The sequence below is a fragment of the Chiloscyllium plagiosum genome, chromosome 12 (assembly GCF_004010195.1).
Source record: "Chiloscyllium plagiosum isolate BGI_BamShark_2017 chromosome 12, ASM401019v2, whole genome shotgun sequence".
Lineage (NCBI taxonomy): Eukaryota > Metazoa > Chordata > Chondrichthyes > Orectolobiformes > Hemiscylliidae > Chiloscyllium > Chiloscyllium plagiosum.
The window spans coordinates 925,274-947,250 of record NC_057721.1 but is presented as its reverse complement, the minus strand read 5'-3'; the positions used below and the strand labels follow the sequence as shown (position 1 = coordinate 947,250).

General features: G+C 39.6%; 2 protein-coding genes across 2 annotated transcripts in view; one reads left to right on the top strand and one right to left on the bottom strand.

Moving 5' to 3' along the window:
• The window catches only part of LOC122555469 (cilia- and flagella-associated protein 44), a 177,994-nt gene extending 175,837 nt beyond the window's left edge, over positions 1-2,157 (top strand). Inside the window, exons 33-34 of the mRNA XM_043701496.1 lie at positions 783-917; positions 1,859-2,157. Coding sequence (XP_043557431.1) covers positions 783-917; positions 1,859-2,026 — 303 coding nt within the window. The 3' untranslated portion in view covers positions 2,027-2,157. The remainder of the gene's footprint in view (positions 1-782; positions 918-1,858) is intronic.
• A 1,632-nt stretch (positions 2,158-3,789) lies between these two features.
• grtp1a (growth hormone regulated TBC protein 1a) overlaps positions 3,790-21,977 on the bottom strand; it is a 70,608-nt gene continuing 52,420 nt past the window's right edge. The window contains exons 6-8 of the mRNA XM_043700239.1: positions 15,805-15,977; positions 7,611-7,796; positions 3,790-5,020 (exon numbers count right to left, since the gene is read on the bottom strand). Coding sequence (XP_043556174.1) covers positions 4,931-5,020; positions 7,611-7,796; positions 15,805-15,977 — 449 coding nt within the window. The 3' untranslated portion in view covers positions 3,790-4,930. The remainder of the gene's footprint in view (positions 5,021-7,610; positions 7,797-15,804; positions 15,978-21,977) is intronic.

The following is a 21,977-nucleotide window of genomic DNA, read 5'->3' as shown; positions in this document are numbered from 1 at the left end:
GTCCTGTACAGCTGTAACATCACTTCATGACTCTTGAATTCAATCCCTCTGCTAATGAACGCTAATACACCATAGGCCTTCTTACAAGCTCTATCCACCTGAGTGGCAACTTTCAAAGACCTATGAACATAGACCCCAAGATCCCTGTTCCTCCACCTCACTAAGAACCCTACCGTTAACCCTGTATTCCGCATTCTTATTTGTCTTTCCAAAATGATGTCAATATTTTCCCAGGAAGTGATCTGGTCAAGGTAAGGCTCCCCTTCACAGCTAACTCTCTGCACAGCCCTGTAAGTCTAACTTTACAAACAGAACCATTTTCCTCACTCTCAATGGTCACCTCTACACAGCAGAGATCTCAGTTCCTCCTAATGCTTACACTAACATCCTCAGTCCTGCTGCTCAACTTACGATCCTCTCCCTACTTGAAAGCAGTAGACTAAAGGAAAGGTGGATCTGGTTTAGAAATATAACCCACAGATTACAGAACAACAAAGTAACAGATTAACACCAGTATGGATAATAAGACTAATGCAGTGGCTTGACTGCTTCTAACAATAGGTGTGCATGGATCTGGAATGATTGTGCCAGGAGTGTTTCATTAAATTTATCGAGTAACTAAAATGAAAGAAAGGTATAATATTAGGAAATTTGATTTCCATTTGAGAATCTTGCATTTAAAACGTCCTTTGACTACAAGGGGATCAAAGGGTTTCTGTCCAATTGAGTCATATTTCATAAGAGAATAATAGTGCATTTTCTTAAATGTTGTCCCAATCTAGGAGAAAATAGCAGAATTGCAAGCTGAACTTACAGATTTCACCAGGCAATATACATGCAAACTGGATCAGATGAACACGCTGACATTGGAAAAGAGAAAAATTGAATCACAGTTAAATAACCAACAGAAGAAAATGGTAATATTTTAAAATCATATTTAGCACTTCATAGTTTTAAGTTAGCTCCATTCAAATTTCCCATATGCTGTGATTTTCAAATTAGATTAAGATGCTGATTTTTATTGCTGGTGATTTATATTTCAGTGAATTCTGACCCTTGCATTGCAGAATTCTAAATTTCTTGAGCCAATATTCATTGTTTAAAGTTTTCAACTCATACATGATAACAAGATCCTCATATTAATACATTAAAACTATTGAAGTTGCTGTAATATTCTTAGCCACCTTTAAAACAATCATATTGGAAGAATGATTTAAGTAGTAATCTTGCCTGTTTGCTTTGTAGCATATGCTTCTTTTGTGACATTTTTCCATAGCCCCATAGAGTATTAACCTGTGATAACATAAAAGGGACTGACATACATTTGTGAGCTGAGTCTCAGAACATAAAAAGGAAGGCAGTATTCTCATATCTTCTTTTCTTTTTCCAAGTTCTTGAATGTGATGTTGCCTCACAAAATCGGTATCCATCTTTTAATTACAGGCATGGGTTTATATGGAACATAATTATTTTGTAGCATGATGATGGAACCTATCAGATTTTTGTAAAAAGCTAACTGGTTCCTCTAAGCCCTTCAGAGAAGGAACTTTCTATCTTTACTCAGTCTGGCTACATGCCATTCCATTTCCACTATGTAAATCCATTAATGTGAATTGCACAAAGCATGCTCCTCTATGAAAGTTTTATATATCATTGTTGTTTGGTTTACAGTGTAATTAGTGATTTAGCAGTGATGGGAAAAAATAACTTGTTTTTATATTACGTTACTGGTCTGTCTCATACGGTCTCTGAGCCTTCGTAGTTTCAGAGTTTACACTCACTATAGTACAAGGTGATATCTTGGACACAAACTGAAGTTATTTGGAACTGATTGTGAACATTGCTGTTCTTGATCCAGGGTGTTGAGGTTCAGAAACAAAAAGCTAAATTGGAAGAGAAGCAGAACTTGATTCAAATCGTGGAAAGACAAGCAAAAGAAATCAACAAAATGAAAGATGAAATTGGTATGCTAATCCGGAAAGGAGGTCACATCCTTCCTCCCTCCCAACCACCTTTGCCACAGTGAAGCTCATAGTTTTAAATACATAAAACGACTGAAAAAAAAAATACATTAAGTTTGTGATTTTGTTTTCTTTGTACATGATTTCAAATTGGTTTGGCGATAGATGAAGGGCAATAATAAATATTTGATACATACCTGAATTTGTGGGTTTTCTTTAATAGAAGATTGAGATTTTTCTCAATGAGTTTATATTTTCAAATTCAACAGGTCTTCAAGGAGATCTGTCACTCCATTCTGTAGGAAGCTATTCTAACAAATTGTAATGGTTACATCAGTAGATCAATGCAACTTCAAAATATGTTTAAAAAAATGTTTCACTTTGTATCATTGTACATCCAGATGTACAATCATGTGTAAGATCACTGAATGTTACCCTAAGATACTCACTATGTCACGTAAAAAGCAGCAACATTTTGACTAGACTTAAAGAAATGGCAGAGATTTAAGACTCTTCAACAGATTTTTTAAAATCTGGTTTGAGGGCCAGACTTTTTTCCCCCAATTTTTGTAGGAATGCATCTGTCAGGAATCAAATCAACTAGAACTCAAAATTCCAAGGAATCTACCAAATCTAGAGCATTAGTCATAAAGTAGCATTCCCTGTGCAAACACTGATAACTCTTGTCTGTGCACTATCCCCTGCTCCAGCTTCATCATGAGTATATTCTTACAAGATGATACTCCAATGAAGCAACTTCCAGACAGGTAAGATTAACCATACCACAGATGGTATCATACAGATAGGGGTGGAAGAGGTTAACATTTAAACTGGACCCTATCCCACTTTGCACTCCCAATCCCTCTCATTCATTATCCAACATGCTCTGGCTCATGACTCCCCCAGTTCATATCATTTGTAATCTGAGTTTACCAGTACTGTCACCAGCTCTCAATCCAAACCCCACTGTGACCTTCCCAAACTAGCCCCCAACCTTACTTACCAGAACCTACCAAATCATGATGGTAATTGCTAAATAATTGTGACTATTCAAATAATCAAAGTCATACGGGAGCCAATAAATACATCCTTAATCTTTCCCTTATCTTTCAAAAGTGCAACAAATCCATAAGTACCTCAATGGCCAGTGCAGACAGAAGCAAGTCTCATGCCGAACTGGGAGGTACTGATGTCTTCACTTTACAGCAGGACTGGACACAGCAAGTGATACACAACTGTGCGAGGCGAGATTAGTAACAACTGCAGAAAAATAGCCTTAAATGATGATCCTTTTACACAAGAGAAAAGCCTATTGGCAATTTCTTCCTGCAATTTTAAATGTGTTCCAAGGTACACAGAGATCACCACAGATCATTTGCAGCTCTGCACCATGGTGGGAGAACATGTTAGAAAACAATGTCCCAGAAAGCAAGGATTACGCCCCTGAGTTAAAGGCTGGATGTGAAATCCAGGCCAATAACTGAACAATGCACTGGGATAGCTCATATATGTAGGTGTTGCTGTACAACATCCAGGCTTTGGAAACTATGCAGTTGAGGGCAACTAAACTGAGGACTCAGATTTCTTAAAAATATCTGAGGACAGGTGGATGATTTGGGTTCAACCTCTGAAATTGGAGGGACACAAAAGCTCAGACTCAAACAGGCATGAGCTGGGAAAATTACAGTTGAAATTGGAGGGAGCAGCAACACTGATTTACATGAACATCAGGAACATTTCTAGTTCTTGCATTAGTATTAACCACATCCATTGGTTTGTAGAAAGCATTCAGACTGTCTATCGTTTGTACAGAATTAGACACAAATACTTAAATATATTTCTATTTATTTATAAATAATCTAGAGTTACAAACAATCACATATACCACAGTGGCAAAGAAACATACAAATCAATGGCTCGACATCAAGCACTACATCTATAAAACTGCCAGTTTTCAATTATTGCTTTTTCCAGATGTGAAGTGCCAGCAAATTGTCTGGCACAGCCCAAAACCACTCATCTCATCTACAAAATGTAGCAATGTCTTCACCGCTGGACACTCTGAACCCAAAACAGACCAACATTCTGACTGTCACTGGGTACAAGACTGGAGCTCTTGCAGGAGTGTTGCTTAACCAGAAGCCAAGCCTTCTGCTGCATGATAAACTGCAGCCTAAACTGGACCATCACCAAATCTAGAGTAATACTCCATCAATCACAACAAGACTGCAGCTTGGGCCAGAATGTCACTGGACCCAGAGTGCAGCAGAAATCTAAATAGAGTGAGAGAGTGTGAGAGAGAGAGAGAGAGAGAGTGTGAGAGTGAGAGTGAGAGTGAGAGAAAGAGTGTGAGTGAGGGAGAGTGACAGTGAGGGAAAGAGTGAGTGAATGAGTCAGTTTACACTGGAGCATCACTGAACCCAGAGCAGGGATCCATCCTGCACTCAATGAGAGACACTGCAAGTCCTGAAGATCTTGCAGTTGATCAAGAATTTAGTTACACCTGATTAAACACTACTGAAATCAACAACCATATGTGCGATGTGAAAATTTTCCATTTGCTGACTCATTGAATAATTTTATTTAATAGTATAATAAAAAACAAACTGTTTGAAAGTAGTTATGGCCAAGAAATTAACTCATTCAAAACTCATTTGCAAAGTTAAAACCATGCTCATATTTCAGATGGAGAAAATAATGACTATTAATAAGATTGTGAAATAACCAATGTACAAACAGCCCTTCATTTAGAAATATTGTTTTAAATCTGAAACAACAATGTCAAATATTGTTGTAGTTCATTTTGATCCAGCTGGATTCACAGCAGATATAAAATAACTGGGTAATTCTTTTTCTGAAAGAAGATATATACAACAGTCAGGTAAATGCAGCCCAGATTTTCAATTGAGGAATGTAGGAAGTCTTCAGGTTCCTGAGGTATTAAATGTTCCAAAACTGAGAAACGCAAATCAACTCTGAGCATCTATTTCAGCCTTACAGTGCTCACGTAGCTTGATGATCGTTGCCAGGGGTAACCTTCCAGGCTCAGTGAATATTTTCTAGAGGAAATTAGTACACACATTAAGACAGGGCTATATTGTGAAAATAAACTGGTGTACATTTTAATCAGAAATTGATCTAGCATTTATAGAAATCAAATACTTAAGATGCTGGAAATTTGTGCAAAAAACAGAAAATTCTGGAAACATTTAGCAGGTCAGGCAGCATCTGTGTGAACAGAAATACAATTGATGCTTTAGGTCAATGATCTTTCATTAGAATTGGGAAATATTAGTGATGTGACTGGTTGAGAGTATAGAAGCAAATGGAGAGAGTGGGGGAAATAACAGGGAATGTTTATGACAGGGTGGAATACAGGAGAGATTAAATTACAAAAGAAGTGATGTTGGAAGCGGAATGATCAAGAGAATCACTAAGATGTATCCTAGATGAAGCATAACAGATTATCACTAACAGTGGTTGTCTGAAGGAAACAATAGATATGATCTCAAATGTTTGAACCATGTCTGGATCTCTCAACTTACATTGAGCTTCACTGGAACAGAGGAGGTGGCTGAGGACAGAAAATGCAGTGGGACAGAGAACTGAAATGACAAGCAAAGGTAAAGCTCGCAATAATGCTTGCAGACTGAACGGAGGTGTTCGACAAAGCATTAATCCAATCTGCATTTGGCATCCCCAGTGCAGAGAAAACTGCACTGGGGGCAGAGAATACTAATTGAAAGTAATACAAGTAAATGACTGTTTAACCTGGAAGGAGTGTATTGAACTACTGACTGAGAAGGGAAGAGGTAAAAGGGCAAGTGTAACATCTCCTGCATTTGCAGGGGAAGGTTCTGTGGGTAACCGAGAGGTTGTTTGGAGCGACTGAAGGGAGAACCAGGGTGTTGAGGAGTGTTCAGTCCCTTTAGAACGCTGAAAGGGGATGAAGGAAGAAGCGTTTGATGGTGGCATTGTACTGGAGGTAATGGTAAGGCAGGAGGGTGATCCTTTGATGTTGAGGCTGATAAGAAGGTGAAGCAAGATCAAGGGGGATCCCTACTATTGTTCTGGGAAGGAAGGGAGGGGGTGAGAATTGAAATGAGAAACAGAACAGATATCGTCAAGGGTTCGTCAACCAGGTGGAAGACAAACTCAAACCTTCCTTTTTGTTCTTTCCCTTATCTCTGTTTTCCTGCCTCTGCACTCGCTTAAAATCAATTAGATCTCTTAATTTTTTTCCAATTCTAATGAAAGGTAACCTGAAATAAGAACACTCTTTCCGCCTCGACAGTTGCTGCTCAGTATTTATAGCATTTTATTACTTTGACCCAACATGTCCTCTGTTAATGTCCACGTAATTCTACATGTATCAGACAGGGAAAGGATTGTTCACCTTCACTAAAACTGGGCAGTAACTGGGTCTCTAGCCAATTAACAACCACATCAAGATTCAAACTTCCAAATGTCTTTACTGACTAATTTCATGTAAGAGGCTACATTCAGTCCAACTAGTCCACAGTACAGTTTATCCTTCATGAGCATCCTAATTCCATGTAGCCTTTCTAATATTCCCCATCACCTACATGATCTATGAATAGAGTCACAGAGGTCTACAACATGGAAGCAGGCCCTTCGGCCCAAAATTGCCCATGCTGCCCAGTTTTCACAATTAAACTAATCCGATTTGCCTGCGTTTGATCCATATCCTTCCATATCCATCCCATCCATGTACATGTTTAAATGTTTCTTAAATGATGAAACTGAACTCATTTCCACTACTCTGGCAGCCCGTTCTAGACATTCACCACTTTCTGTGTTAAAAAAGTGCGCCTCTGGACACTTTTGTATCTCTCCCCTCTCATCTTAAACCTATGCTCTCTAGTTTTGGATTCCCTTACCATGGGGAAATGCTGTTGACTATCTATGTCATGATTTTATAGACCTCTATAAGGGCTCAGTCTCCTACAATCCAGGAAAACAAAAGTCCCAGCCTATCCAAGCTCTCCTCGTAATTCCAACCTTCTTGTTGCAGTAGCATCCTAGTAAGTCTTGCGTGCACTGTTTCTAGTTTAATAATATCGTTTCAATGGTGGGGTGACCAGAACTGTTCTACTGCTCACCCCAGCCCCAAACCCTCATGGAAAGGATCTTTCATTAATCATATATCTATGTCATCTTACTTTTCACCCACAAGTTATTAGAAATGGACAATTATAGACAAGCTCCAAGGACTGGTACTTATCAGTGTTGTTGCTTGTGAGAATCAAACACAATATGAACAACTAGGCTCTTGGACTATAAGCTAAGTGATAGTAGAACCAACTGAAAGGACTGAAATGATCGGCTTGTGTTGTATTCTTCACTGTTGACCATGAAATGGTGAACACCTATGGTTATAATTTGTAACATCTCCTTCTGTCATCAATACTATTGGATTATGACAGAATGAAACACTCTGGGACACTTCCATATACTAAAAGTCGATGAACACAAGCGTTCAATCCAATCCCTGCACCCACACACTCAAAACGGAAAAGGCTTGTTGTAACAATTAATTTTCAGGAGAAATGTGACATTTTGTTCAATCAATTCTCCAATAGTCTGAACGGTGTTTGACTTCACAACTTGCAGAAAGAACAAACTCACCCGCATAAAGCCATGGCAATCTCGGACCAGAGGCCCATGTGTGATTTCCTTGAATTTCTCACAGATGGCAGGGAAACTGTTAGCTTCTAAAATGGAAGCCTGGTGGTACTTTATTAATGTCAAGGCCACACGAAAGGTGACTTTAGATCCTTCATAGAAGAGACAGTCCCAAATCCGAAGAACAGTCTAAGATAAAGAAAGAAATATTTCCCAACATATTACACTGTGGAAAACAAAAGATGGAATAGGATTACAAAATTGCATAAATTATTCTTGAGAAATGGGTAAAACGGGTGAAGACAGCAGTTAATAACAAAGCAAAGAAGCAAATGCAGAAAGGCAGGATTTCTTTACTGCTGGTTAAACAATTGTATCTCAAATCTTCCAAGCTGGCCACGCCAGATTTCAGATCTTGCTGGTTTTCAGATTAAGCTAAGTCCACTGAGGTCAACGGTAATTCAAGGAAAGATAAGCATGCAAAAGAGATAGTGACAGCAGGAATTTTCTAAGAAGCTTGGTGATACTGGACAGAGGAAAAGGTGTCCTAAAGCCCATAATTTGAAAAGTTTCAGTTGACTACTGATAACAGAGAGATTGCACCATTTACTCAGCCCGAATAGCTCAACTGGCTAATGGGGAACGTGTTTTAAGCAACGAAGTCAGGACATGTTCTGCAATGTCAAGTCCATGCATAAGGTGATAAAGGACATGGAGGTAAACACTGTAGCAGTTTCAGCAAAGACTCCTATAGATGTCCATTATTATTTAATTATTAATGAACTATTACAGATTTGTTCACAATCTGTCCTCGGCTCAGCAGCAGCCAGTCCTGTAAGTGAATGTTGTGTCATTATGATAATGTCGGTATTCCTGATGGCTCGGTGGTTAGCACTGCTGCCTCACAGCGCCAGGGACTTCAGTTTGATTCCAGCCTCGGGCGACTGTCTGTGTGGAGTTTGCACATTCTCCCTGTGTCTGCGTGGGTTTCCTCCGGGTGCTCCCGTTTCCTCCCACAATGCAAAGATGTGCAGGTTAGGTGAATTGGCCATGCAAAATTGACCATAGCATTTAGGGATGTGTAGGTTAGGTGCATTAGTCAGGGGAAATGTAGAGTAGTAGGGTAGGGAAATGGGTCTGGATGGGATACTCTTTGGAGGGTCGGTGTGGACTTGTTGGGCTAACAGCCTGTTTCCACACTGTAGGGATTCTATGATTTACTGCCCAATATTCCTTGATATACTAATGCAACCAAGACTTCTAAAATTGCAAATCTATGTTTATGTGGACTGGTTATTGCAAGAATGTGTCTCTCGGTATTCTCTTCCAATTTAAGGAGGTGAGGGATAATAAAAAGCTACAAGCCAGTTTATGGTGCACATGTTAAAGGAACAGCAAAACATTTTTTAAGGTTATAATTCATAATGACAATTTTTGTTCTGAAGTGTGATGGAGTTAAGTATAATTAGGAGCCCATGGAGAAAATAAACAAAATGTATTGAATGATCTGCATATGAAGAAACTGCCTGTGAGATTTACTCTTTGTAATATTTACTCCAACACATCAAAATCAACATAAATTATGTAGAATTTAAATAGAAAAAATATTTAAAAGTGAAAATTGCCTGTTTATTAATTACATCAATACAAAGCACAAGCATAAGAAAACTCAATTTTTTTATGGACATGTGACAATACGTAGCTACACAGTCCCACTACAAGCTATTGTTTATGCTTGCAAACCAGGTCACAGATCCTCCACCAACAGCATCAAGTTTCAAAGATATAATTCTCAACTAGATAATCTTGCTATAAACCTTTCCTCTTGCAGTTTAGCTTTCCAAAGTTCCTTTTCAACTGATCAAACAATAACACCCCCAAGTTCATTGTTTTGCAATTTCTAAGAAAACATTTGCTTTTTTTAAGCATCCCAGAGCTATTTACACAACTCTCCTGGTGTTACACATTTCTAGTAACCTTGTCCAAGAGCTTGTCTCTCTTCTTCTGCCAAACAGAAGAACTGGCTTTGCCGAGAGCAATTTGATTTTTCACAAGATTTCATTTTGACCCTAGTCCTGTCTCTGTCTTCATTTTCTTTGTGATTGCATCTGGCCTTCACACAATGAACCAGAATTTCTTCTCGTTCAAGAAAATTACAACCGACCTTTTTCAACTTTTCAAACTTGTGAAAAACTCCACGTTGTGTAAACATTTGGTATCCTGTCTTTTTAAACGAGCTCATGGAACTTCATTTGGTCAGTCACATTTCTTAAACTGGGAAGTCAATCTGATCCTTGTTCCTAAAAGACTTTCCACTAAAATTATCTGCATTTGGATCCTTACATTTTTTATTAACTCCTCCTAGCTAGTTTCAATATATCATCGGCTTGTACCGAGAATGATCTGACAATGGTAACAAACATGCCATCTGTCTTGATCTGATATGTTCGAGGCAATGGTTTTAATGGTTGACTGACCTATTTTATTCAAGGTGACCTGTAATAACAAAAACAGAAAATGCTGGAAGTAACAGGTAAGGCACCATTTGTCAAAGAAAGAAATAGATATTCTTTCAGGTCAATGACTGACATCAGAACTGACACTCTTGCTCCCTCTAGTTTATGGAAAAATAACAGAAATGGTGCTGGACCTTTGTGAATTAACACTTTAAAACTTAAATCTGCCTTTGTATCAAGTACATGAAAAGAGATTTGATTTAATTTTGTTTAGTTTAATTTTTAAAGACTCCTTACTTGTTAGAGTGTGAGAAGATAACACCATACATGGTACAGTAAATTTTCATTTGAAGCTAATCTACAATGGTATTTCACTTTAGTGTCATTAGTAAACTAGTAACAATATACTTATTTAACACAGAGACTTTTGGTTAGTGTTATTTCCTACAGATGACCTAGGTGGCCTGCTCTCAGGACATTGAATTGGTCATTGTTTCAAGGTAAGAATTGTCCATTTAAGACAGAGATGAGGAGAATTTTTTTTATTCCTTAGAGAGTCACAAATCTTTGCAACTCTCTGCCTCAAAAAGGCAGTGGACCCAGAGACTTTGAATCTTTTTAAACTGGAAGTAGACAGATTCTTAAGAAGCAAGAGAATGGTAGGTTATTGTGGGTATGTGGATTAATCATGTGACTAATTTATTGAGGACATCTCAACTAGAGTGAAGGAAACCAGCAGATGTGTTGCATTTAGACTTCAAGAAGATGTTTGAAAAAGTCTCTGACAAAAGGTTAAATCCTAAAGTAAGAGTCCACGGTATTGGAGATATTATGTTGGTGTAGATTGAGAATTAGCTATTGGGCAGGAAACAGTGGGTGGGGATAAGGACTTATTCTTCAGGCTGGCAGTTTGTAACCAGTGTGGTTCCACAGGGATCAGTGCTGGGACTGCAATAGTTTACAGTTTGTATTAACAACTTTGAGGAAGGAAGTGAATGTACTGAAGCCAAATTTGCAGATAACACTAAAACAGGTGGAAAGACAGATTGAGAGAGGAGTACAGTTTCCAGAGAGATATTGATCAGTTAAGTAAGTTGTCAAAAAGTTGCCAAATGGAGAATAAAGTCGGCAAGTGCAAAGTTGTTTATTTTGAAAAGTTGAACAAAAGAACAGAATATTAATTAAATGGAGAAAAACTGTAAAAAGCCTCAATGCAAAAGGGATGTGTGCACAAAACACAAAGCTCACACACAGGTGTGGCAGGTAATCAGGAAGGCTAATGGAATGTTGGCCCTTACTTCAGGGAGGTTGGAGTATAAGAGCAGGAACGTCTTACTACAACTGTACAAGGTGCAGGTGAGACCACATCTGGAGCACAGAGCAGTTTTAGTCATTTTATTTAAGGAAAGATATCATTTCATTGGAGACAGTTCAGAGAAGGTTCATCATGATTATCCCTATTGTGGAGGGATTGTCTTAAGAATAGTGGCCAAACTAGTCAGACTATATTCACTGGAGTTGAGAAGAATGAATGATAAGTGATCTCATTGAATAATAGGATTTTTAAGGGGCTTGATGAGGCAAATGCTGAGAGCTTCCCCTCAAGGAAGGGTCTAGAACCAGAGGGCATAATCTCAGAATAAAGGGACACCAACACAAGACTGAGATGAGGAGGACATACTTCTCTCAACGAGTTGAGTGTTCTTTAGAACTCCTTGCCATAGACAGCTGTGAGGGCAGAATCCATGTGTACAGTTAAGTTTGACATACATAGTTTCTCGATCAGAGGATTGAGGGTTACAGGAAACGGGCAAAGTGGAGGGATGGCGCATCAGCCATGATCCTATTTATGTGGAATAGGCTTGAGGAGCCAAAAGGCCTACACCTGTTCCTATTTCTTATGGTCTTCCTGAAAATCATTTCATTTAAAGTTCCAAATCTCAGGAACTCAACCACCACTTTGCAGGAGGACTTCCTGCACACAGATGCATAGATAGCCAAGGGAGTACTAGAAACACACAGTTTGAAATTCCTTTACAGGAAAGAGGGGAGGAAATGCGGACTCACTGTCACATGGAAGAAGATAGTATTGATGCATACCACATGAGACTTAATGCATACAGGAAGTAAAGAGACATGGAAGGATAAGTCTTGGGTACAGTAGAACACCAAGAATAGACCAGTTGGGCTGAAGGACCAATCTTCTCCTACAAATTTAATCAAGCAGCACTGAAGACAAACCTACAGAAGGAAACCATTGTTGCTGTTACCAGTGTGTATTGTTCACAGAATCACATAAATCGTACGGTGAAGGTAGTGGCCATTCAGCACACTGTGCCTGCCACAGCTCTTTACATTAGCACCATTTCATAGTGCTGGTCTCATGCTGTCACATTACTTTTATCCAAATAATTATCCAGTCCTCTCTTGAATTATCTCAGGTGAACGTTACTTCATAGCATTTTTAGGCAGTGCATCCCACACCGTAACTACTCATTTGCAAATCACGTATTGGCCCACTCCATCAACTTGTTTAAACCCTTCTAGAGTTCTACGCAGTCCTCACAGTTTACAATTCTTCAGGTTTTGTCTCATCTGCAAACATTAGAATTGCCCCTTGCCCGTCAAGATCTAGATCATTAATATGCATCAGAAAAAGCAACAGTCCCAATATGAACCCCTCGGGAATTCCAGTGTTTCCTGACATTCAGGCAATTTTATATCCATGATGCTACACACCCTCTTATACCATGATCTAAAATGTGCTTCAAGTCTGTTGTGTGGTACTGTATCGGATGCTGTCTGGTGGTTAATATACGTTTGCTAACCTCATCCAGCAAATTAGTTAAAGATGGATTCCTCTTTAGAAATCCATGCTAACCCTTCCCAAACAAACCAATTTTTTCCATGTGACTACAAATGCTAACCGGTTTATTTAGAAGCACTAGCTTTCAGAGTGCTGTTCCTTCGTCAGGCCATCACCACCTGAAAAAGGAGCAGCACTCTGAAAGTTAGTGCTTCCAAATTAACCTGCTGGGTCTATAACCTGGTGTTGTGTGACTTTTAACTTAATTGCTGGGATTATCCTTAGAAACTTTCTTGAACAAGGCTGTCATGTTTGCAACTTTCCAGTCTTCTGGCACCTCCCCACAGTCTGGGGAAGACTCAAAGATTATTGCCTGATTTCTCTCACACACTTCTTTCAAAATCTTTGGATTCGTTTCATCCAGTCCTGATTCCTTGTCAATTCTAAGTACCAACAGTATTCCAGCACTTCTTCCTTATCAATTTTAAACCATTCTAGTGACAGGGTTTCCTCATCAGTTACATTGACCGGAGTACCATTTCTGTCTTTGATAAAGACAGATGCAAGATATTCATTTAACACCCACCTCCATTAATTTTCTTTTTGGCCCTAATCTGCCCTGCTCCTCCTTTTACCACTACTTTACTATTTACAAACCATAAAGAGATTCCTTTTTGTTGGCTGCCAGCCTTTTCTCATAATTCCTTTTTGTTTCTCTTATTGGCTTTTTTTTTTAACCTTCCCTCTTAACCTTCAGTATTCCATTTGGTTCTCAATTGTATTATCTGCTTGAGACCTGTCATAAACACACTTTCCTTCTGTATCTTAATTTCTATCTCTTTTGTCAGTTCGGGAATTCTCCTACCTTTCCCATTTGAGGGAATACACCACAACCAGACCTGAATCATCACCTGTATGAACAGAGCCTGTTGCTTATTTTCTGATTTTCCCACCAATCTCTGATATAGCCAATCCTCTCCAGCTCTGCACTAGCCCCATTAAATTCTGCTCTCCATCAGCTGGTTGAGTTTTCTCACCCCGGAATTTTAAATGTCATTCTCCATCACCATCCAGAACCTTACAATACAGCTACGTCCTAAATGCTGCCTTACAGACACTTGATCCACTTAGTCCTTGGTCATTTCCAAGAGCCAGGTCCAACGGTGCATCCATTCTGGAAGAAATAAGATATGGCAGCACACATTGGCCAGTTAGCCCATTAAGTTTGCTCCAAAGAGATCACGGCTGATCTGATAATCCTAAACTCCAATTTCCAGCCTTTTCCACATGACTCTTGATTTCCCTTAATGATCAGAAATCTGGTTATCTCAGCTTTGAATATACTTAACAACCTAGTCTCCCCAGTACTGTACGAAAAGGAATTCCACAGATTTATTACTCTTTTTGGACTGGATACATAATGCTTTGGGAAGCTCTCCTGCACGTAACCCAGGAACATTTGGCCGTCGTTGCTCTCTGCACTACTGGTATCCAGTCTATACTTGGGTAAGCGACATCTCCCATTATACCTACTCTATAATGTTGCTATCTCTCTCTAATTTCCCTGCAAATTTGTTGTTCCACATCCTTCCCGCTAGTTGGTAGTCTATTATCTACACCAAGCAATGTAACTGAATCCTTTTTGTTCCTTAGCTCTACCAAATTGATTTTGTTCTTGAACCCTGAGATGTCCAGCACTGCAGTGATCTCTTTAATCAACATCTCTATCCTCTTCCTTGTTCTAAACACTTCATACCAAGGAATATTTAACAGACAGTCTCATCCTGCCCTGGGTTAAGTCTCCATTATTGCCATATCATCCTATTTCTACATGGCAATCTGTATCTTTAACTGCCCAATCATATTTACTGCACTTCATGCATTCACATAAATACACAGTAACTCAATTTAAATTTTGTTTCTCACCCCCCCCCCCCCCCATCCTGCTATTCTCTACTGTACTGTCAGTTGCTTCTACCAAGTATTTTGTGAATCCTGCTATTCTCCTCCACTATTCTGTCTTAGTTCCCATACCCCAGCTACGTTAGGTCAATCATCAGACTGACTGACCTTAAATCCTTATGCAGTATCAGCTAATTTCCCCCCAATTTCAAGGGCTATATGATCTAAACATGTCAAAAGGAGATATATTTCGTGTGATGGTGCAACCTCCACGGACTGATGCTGTTGCATCAAGATTCACATCCCTCATCTCCTTGTCCAGCCTTGGCAGGCTGCAGCAGAATAGGACTGACAGCTTTGACAAGCAGCTCATGATTGCAGAAGTACTCACGCAGCATTTATCCCATCTACACACTTGGTGGCACCATTCACTAGAAAATTTAGCATCAACTTTTATACCATTTCAAACATTGTTGTTCTCCATTTATAACCTGTTTTAAGAAATTGGGAGTTCTGAGCATCATGCAGGTTAAATAATGATTCCAACAACCAAAACATCATGTAAAGCTCAAGCAGATAAGATTTATGTTATTGATTCCTGATGAAGGGCTTTTGTCCGAAATGGCAAATCTCCTGCTCCTCGGATGCTGCCTGACCTTCCGTGCTTTTCCAGCACCACGCTCTTGAATTTATGTCATTATAGCTGCTTCAAGGCCAGTGGATTAGGTCAGATGAGGAGAACTGGTTACTTGTCACCTGGAACCAATGACCCTTTAGCCTCTGGGCTAAATCTTTAAGACACGATATACATATACAATTGTTTTTGGGATCAATTTCTTAATGACTGCAAACAATTAACATACCAGAAATTATAAGGAATAGTAAGCAAATGCTTTAAAAGACACAGCAATAATTTGGGAAGAAAACACAATTTTAGGAGAGCAGACACAAGATAGGGAGATTTGTAAAGCCATTAATGGTGTTAGCAATTGTAATATAGTAGGACTAGGATTCTCTTATCCAATGGACTTACCTCCACGGGGAGAATGTCGATAAACAAACAGATGAACCATCGCCCCACAACCAAGGTCCACATCACATTATGTCTTTCCATTAATGCAGCCACTGCAGGGACCTTCATCTTTACCAGCTGAGACAGAACCTCTTGATCTGTCTTTAACCCAATCATTGTCGGAGTGTAGAAATCTGGCAAAAACAACAGACACCAATTCAACTGGAGGCAAAACCACCATTCACTCTACACCAGTGGTTCTGGATAATTCAGAAATTTACTGTACTATTCAACTAAATTTCTCCATTGTTTGGTGTTCTGATCCCTCCCAAAGTGGGGCCTCACATTACACATGACCTGAAGTGAACTCAGACAGTCTCATTTATCCAATTAAAAATGGCATAGCCCATGGAATGTGACAAAGACCACCTTTTATGTGCTTTAGATACTACAATTCCCAAGCTTTACCACATGTAAGGTGGAATGAAAATGATTCTGATAAGGTGAACCAAGAAAAAAACAAACGACTTTACATGAAACATAGGAAGGAAGTTTTACAAGATGTATTTTCCTACAGCTCACTATACCATAAAGTATTTAACTTGTCTGTCCTTCGCTCTGTCTCTCCTTGGGTTCTCTGTTTTCTTGTAGGAGGTTGAGGGGTGACCTTATAGGAGGTTTATAAAATTCTGAGGGGCATAGATAAGGTGGATAGCAACAGTCTTTTATCTCAGATAGAGTTTGGGGCGGGGGGGTTCAAAGCTCGGGGTCATATTGGTTTATGTGGAACGAACTGTCAGAGGAACTAGTAGACGCAGGTACAGTCACAACATTTAAAAGACATTCAGATAAGTACATGCGCAGGAAAGGTTTACGGGCCAAATGCAGGCAAGTGGAACTAGTTTAGTTTGGGAAACTTGGTTGGCATGGCAGAGTTGGACCAAAGGGTCTGTTTCTGTGCTGTATGGCGAATGACATAATTATCTTCATAAGAAGCTACCTCAGACAACATTCAATATGTGACCACTCTGCTACCCTTGAGCCTGTTTGAGTAACTCTGACTGACTTAGCCTCACCAGTGAGAGGAATCTCCTACTTGCTAAAGGTCCTAAGAGCGGACAAACACCTCTTCGATGCCATAATGAGTCGTTTATCTGAAAGAGTCTTTGGCCTGAAAACAAATAAGGGATAGTGTTGAGACAGAGGATCAGCCACGATCATATTGAATGGCAAAACAAGCTCAAACGTCAAATCACCTCCTCTTACATGAGGATGTTGGTATTGACAGTTAAAGATGGTTCAGGGGTTAATTTTTAAAATTATTGCATTCATTATAAAATATGGTATGTAGGTGTCACTGGAAAGGTCAGCATTTATGACTTATCCACATTTGCCTTTTAGAAGGTGATGGTGAACCATCCGAGGGTACTTCTACTGTTGTAAGGTAGGCTGGTTCCAGGTGAAGGAACAGCAATATAGTTCCAGATAGATTACATTGGATTAGATTAGATTACTTACAGTGTGGAAACAGGCCCTTCAGCCCAACAAGTCCACACCAAATCTCCGAAGAGCAACCCACTCAGACCCATTCCCCTACATTTACCCCTTCACCTAACACTACGGGCAATTTACCATGGCCAATTCACCTAACCTGCACATTTTTTGGAAACTGGAGCACCCGGAGGAAACCCATGCAGACACTGGGAGAATGTGCAAACTCCACACAGACAGTTGCCTGAGGCAGGAATTGAACCCGGGTCTCTGGCGCTGTGAGGCAGCAGTGCTAACCACTGTGCCGCCCACTAGAAGGTTGTGTGTTCCTATGCATCTGGTGTCCTTGTCCTGAAGAGGTGTGGTCATGCTTATGGCAAATGCTGTCAAAGAAGCCTTGACAACTTCCTGCAATTTTTGTTGGGGTACCTATTAAGCTTTGCCTGGATTTTCTTTGAGCTTTGAATGTCATTGATGCGGAGAGAAAAATGGAACCAATAATTCAAGGTTATGCGCCATGTTCTGATGAAAAGCAAATAACCTGAAACATTCACTCTTTCTCTCCCTCTCCTCAGATGCGGCTGCACCTCCTGAGTATTTCTGGCATTTTCTGTTTTTGCTCTAGTTTTCCTTATCTGCCTGTGGATTGCTAATCTAGCAACACAGCTGAACAGGAACAGGAACATAGCAACTGTGATAAGTTTTGATGAATCATACCCAATTAAATGGAACAGTTTCTGGCATATTTTAGACAACCAGAAGCATTGCACTGGCTAATTAAATAATGCTCTGGATCAGAATTGGTGCTCTTTGGTCAGAGTCTTTTGCAAAAAGCTGCTTTTGATATGCAAACAAAATTACAAACTGACAAAATTCAGTTCCAGCAATCCACCCCAAAAAAACCCTAAATTGTTAAGGATAAACTGCTCATAGTGTTTTCTGAAATCCAGAATGGGTGGATCTATTGTTTGGTTTTATCTAGGGTATGGTAGTGCTAACTGAAATGTTAGACTTTAATGCAGAGGATGTCTGCTAAGTTAACACTAGATTACACTCCACCTAGGGTTTTGTGGAGACACGGTTATGACAGAAAAAGTATGACTGCCTCATGTTTGCCCCAGAGAAACCTCATTAAAAAACAGAACTTCCACTTTGACATTTCTCTACTCATGAAATAGATACACTGGGATGCAGCCTGTTAAATAAGCTGCTGGATCCCCACAGATGGAGTAAGAATTTACAACAACGCCAGAAACAGAAGTATATTGATTTCTTTTGAATAAAGAAAATTACAGTGGGATTGGGGCAAATCAAAAACAGAGACTGACAGAATTCAATGTCCACAAGTGTGGTATACTCTCTAACATTAAAAATGCATACAACCCCCAATTGTTTAATAAGAAACCTGCACTGACAGGAGAAATAAGGTCTTCTATCTCACCAACCAGGATGGATTTGTGCTTCACAGTGCATTAATCAGTTGTGATACGCAGTTTCTTCACCAGCGAGCACTAATTCTGATAATCCTTGCCAGGTATTAATTAGATCATCTGGGGATAAAGGTTATACAGCCTGAAGGAACGCGACCTTGGTGCTAGCTATACAAAGCTGTGGAAGATGATTCATTGAGTACTATCATTTACATGGGTGATGAACTGGGTTGGGATGGAATGATGGATAATGTCATTAGATGTGAATGTGAGGGGGTTAGGGATATTTGCCAAGTCTTTAGAAGCAGCCTGACTAGTGTGTCTTACGTGCCAACTTACCAGATGATCAAGGCATGCCAGGGTGACCAGCCAGTAAAGCCAAACTGATGTACTCATTGTGCGGACAGTGGTCAGAGACAACTATGTGCACTCTAACAGCTGTAGAACATAGTCTTCATAGTTGTGGTACAGTTGATAACATTCCAATTTCTGATTCAAAAGACTTACCAGCTCCTGGTTAGTCAAAGGCATTGCTCTATTACCAGAAGCTTGTTTTTATAGCAAGAAGCATAAATAAAAGAAATTTATGATTTGCCTTTTGGATAGGTAATAGAAGGTGCCCTCAGATAGCATCCAGTCACCGAGGGAGTGCTGTGCTGTTGGACCTACCTCCTTCTAGATGAAACATTAAACCAAGGTCTTACTTGTCCTATCAGGTGAACCCAAAAAAAGTCCTATGGTGTTTTGCAAAGAGAAAGGGACTACGCCCAAAGCATTGGCCAATAACTAACCAACTGAAACGGATTACCAGATTACTTTTGCATTACTGTTTGAAAGTGCTTGATCAAATTGGTTTCTTTGTTTCCTAAACTATAACAATGAATATACTTCAAAATACTTAACCCAGTAAAGCTTAAACCACTTGGGATGCCCTGAGGTTGTGTAAAGCATTCAGTAAGTGTAAGGGATTCTTTGTTTCAATAAAGAACCAGACCATCTATAGCTAGCATTTAGCATACTCCTGGCATATTGATTGACAATGGATGTGCTGTGGCCCGAAACATACATTGCCTCTTTGCAAGATAGTTGCGATCACCATGTACAAGAGACTGAGACAGAGGGTCATCTATCTATAGCAGCATTCTCACTTCAACCACCGGTGCTGTGCTGCCCTGTCACTTGACTGCAGAGGCATGCCTGCATTTGAGGTTAGTTGTCCCATCACTATTTCTCTTCACGTCAATCCTGTGCCATCTGACTTCAGCAATAGCTGCAAACAAGTTTCAATTGCACTCTGTTTCCCATTCTTCCAGTCCAGGTGTTCAGGACCAAGACTGAGTATTTATTGAGGTGAAATTATTTAGGATGAAGAACAGAGTTGAGTAAATGTTGGTGAGATAAATTAAAAGTAAGGCTCAAGGAGCTGAAGAACCTGTGTTCTTGAACTGATGAAAATAAGTTGATTGAGCTGATACCAATAGAATTCACAAGGAAAGTTTAATTCCCTGCCGGTGATGCACTCTTACAAACTGCAGTAAATTGGCTAGAATCCAAATATTGAGGGAAAGCTAAGCAATAAACCTCGTATTGGAATATCCTTGAAACATGTCCCCTCTGTCCATCCCTCCATGACTATGGGAACTCCCTCCATTCTCACTGGACCTTTGTTACTTGTTTATTTTAGTGCAACTGAGCAGTCTCACTGTCCTTGATCTTTGTAGGTCAACTTGTCGAATTTAAGCTGCAGAAATGTTGCAAGTGATGTGCAGTGATAAAATATAGAAAGCAAGAGATAAAATATTTTTGCCTATTCAAAGAAATTATTTCAGTACCTGGAAGTGATAGAGTACCTCTTGTGTGGTTAGTTTTTTTTTAAAGCTTTTGGTATGTATGTCAAATGATCTAAAAGAATGTGTTTACAGTTTTGTTTAGATAACTTAACTACTTACTGCTACATAAGTCAATGGAATCAGGTCAAGGTCTGTCAGATCTAATTGGGGAAAGATTTATTGAGCGGTTATAGGCTGCGTCAGGGCAGCCAGTTAGTCCATGCTCACAGCAGACACAATTAATCCCTGTGTTTTCAGCTACAGCAGCTGCAAAATAAACCCAGGATACTGTTTGTAGTCGAGCAGAATAGTACTTACAGGTCAAGGGGAACATTTCCTGTAAGAAAGGACACAAATGTAGGAGTATAGGAACAGGAGTAGCTCTTCAAGTCAAATCCATTTAATGGGATCAGTGCTTCTGTTCCCCAAAATACAAAGTGGGATCTTAAGTGGCTTTGTGCATTTGTCTGGGTGTCATTAAAATGTTTTCAGAGATTGGTGGGGAGTGTGATGCAATTAGATCAGCCATGATTTTACTGAATAGTAGAGGTGAGCGGCTGAGTGGCCTACTCCTAGTTCATATGTTCATGTTTTTAATCTTTGAAATCCTCAGCATTAGTACATTGCAGTGTCAGCAGCATTGGACTTATGAGCAAGAATAGTCTACTCAACACCTCAAGTCCACCCACCATTTGGTTTGGTCTCAACTTTACTTTCCTGTCTGCCCCTCCATATTCTTGACTCCCTTGTCACTCAAACGGCTAAATAATTCTGCCTTGGATAAATTCAAGGATTCAACCACCACTGGTTTCTAGGAAAAAGACCTGCACAGACTAACAACTCTGAGGAAAAAAATCTTAGCAGTCGTAAAATTGCTGTTATTCTTAAATTGCATCCCCTGGCTGAACCCCATTTGGAGTACTGTGAGCAGATCTGGGTACCACATCTTAGAAAGGATGACCTTACAAGAATGATAACTGGACTTCAGGGATCAAGTTATGAGGAGAGACTGTACAAATTTGGGTTGTTTTCTCTAGAATTTAGGAGGCTAAAGAGTGATCTGGTCAAAGTCTTCAAGGTCTAATTAGGAAAAGACAGAGGAGTTAAGATAATGTATTTCTACTGGTTGGAGACTCGAGAACTCTAAGAAATTAGGACCAGACGATTCAAGTGTGATGTTAAGAAGCATTTCCACACAAAGGGTGGTAGAGTTTGGAACTCTGTTCAACAAATAGCAGTTGATGCTAGATTAGTTGTTAAGTTTAAGTGAGATAAATAAAGTTTTCTTAAGCAAATATATTGAGGGATACAGGCCAAAGGTATATGGAGACCTTAAGGTGTCTTAAGATTGTGCCCACCCAGGTTTGAGACTTGCCATTCATTGACAACAATTTGTCAGCATTTACCCTATCATGCCCATTCAGAATGTGGGGGGGTGAGTGTG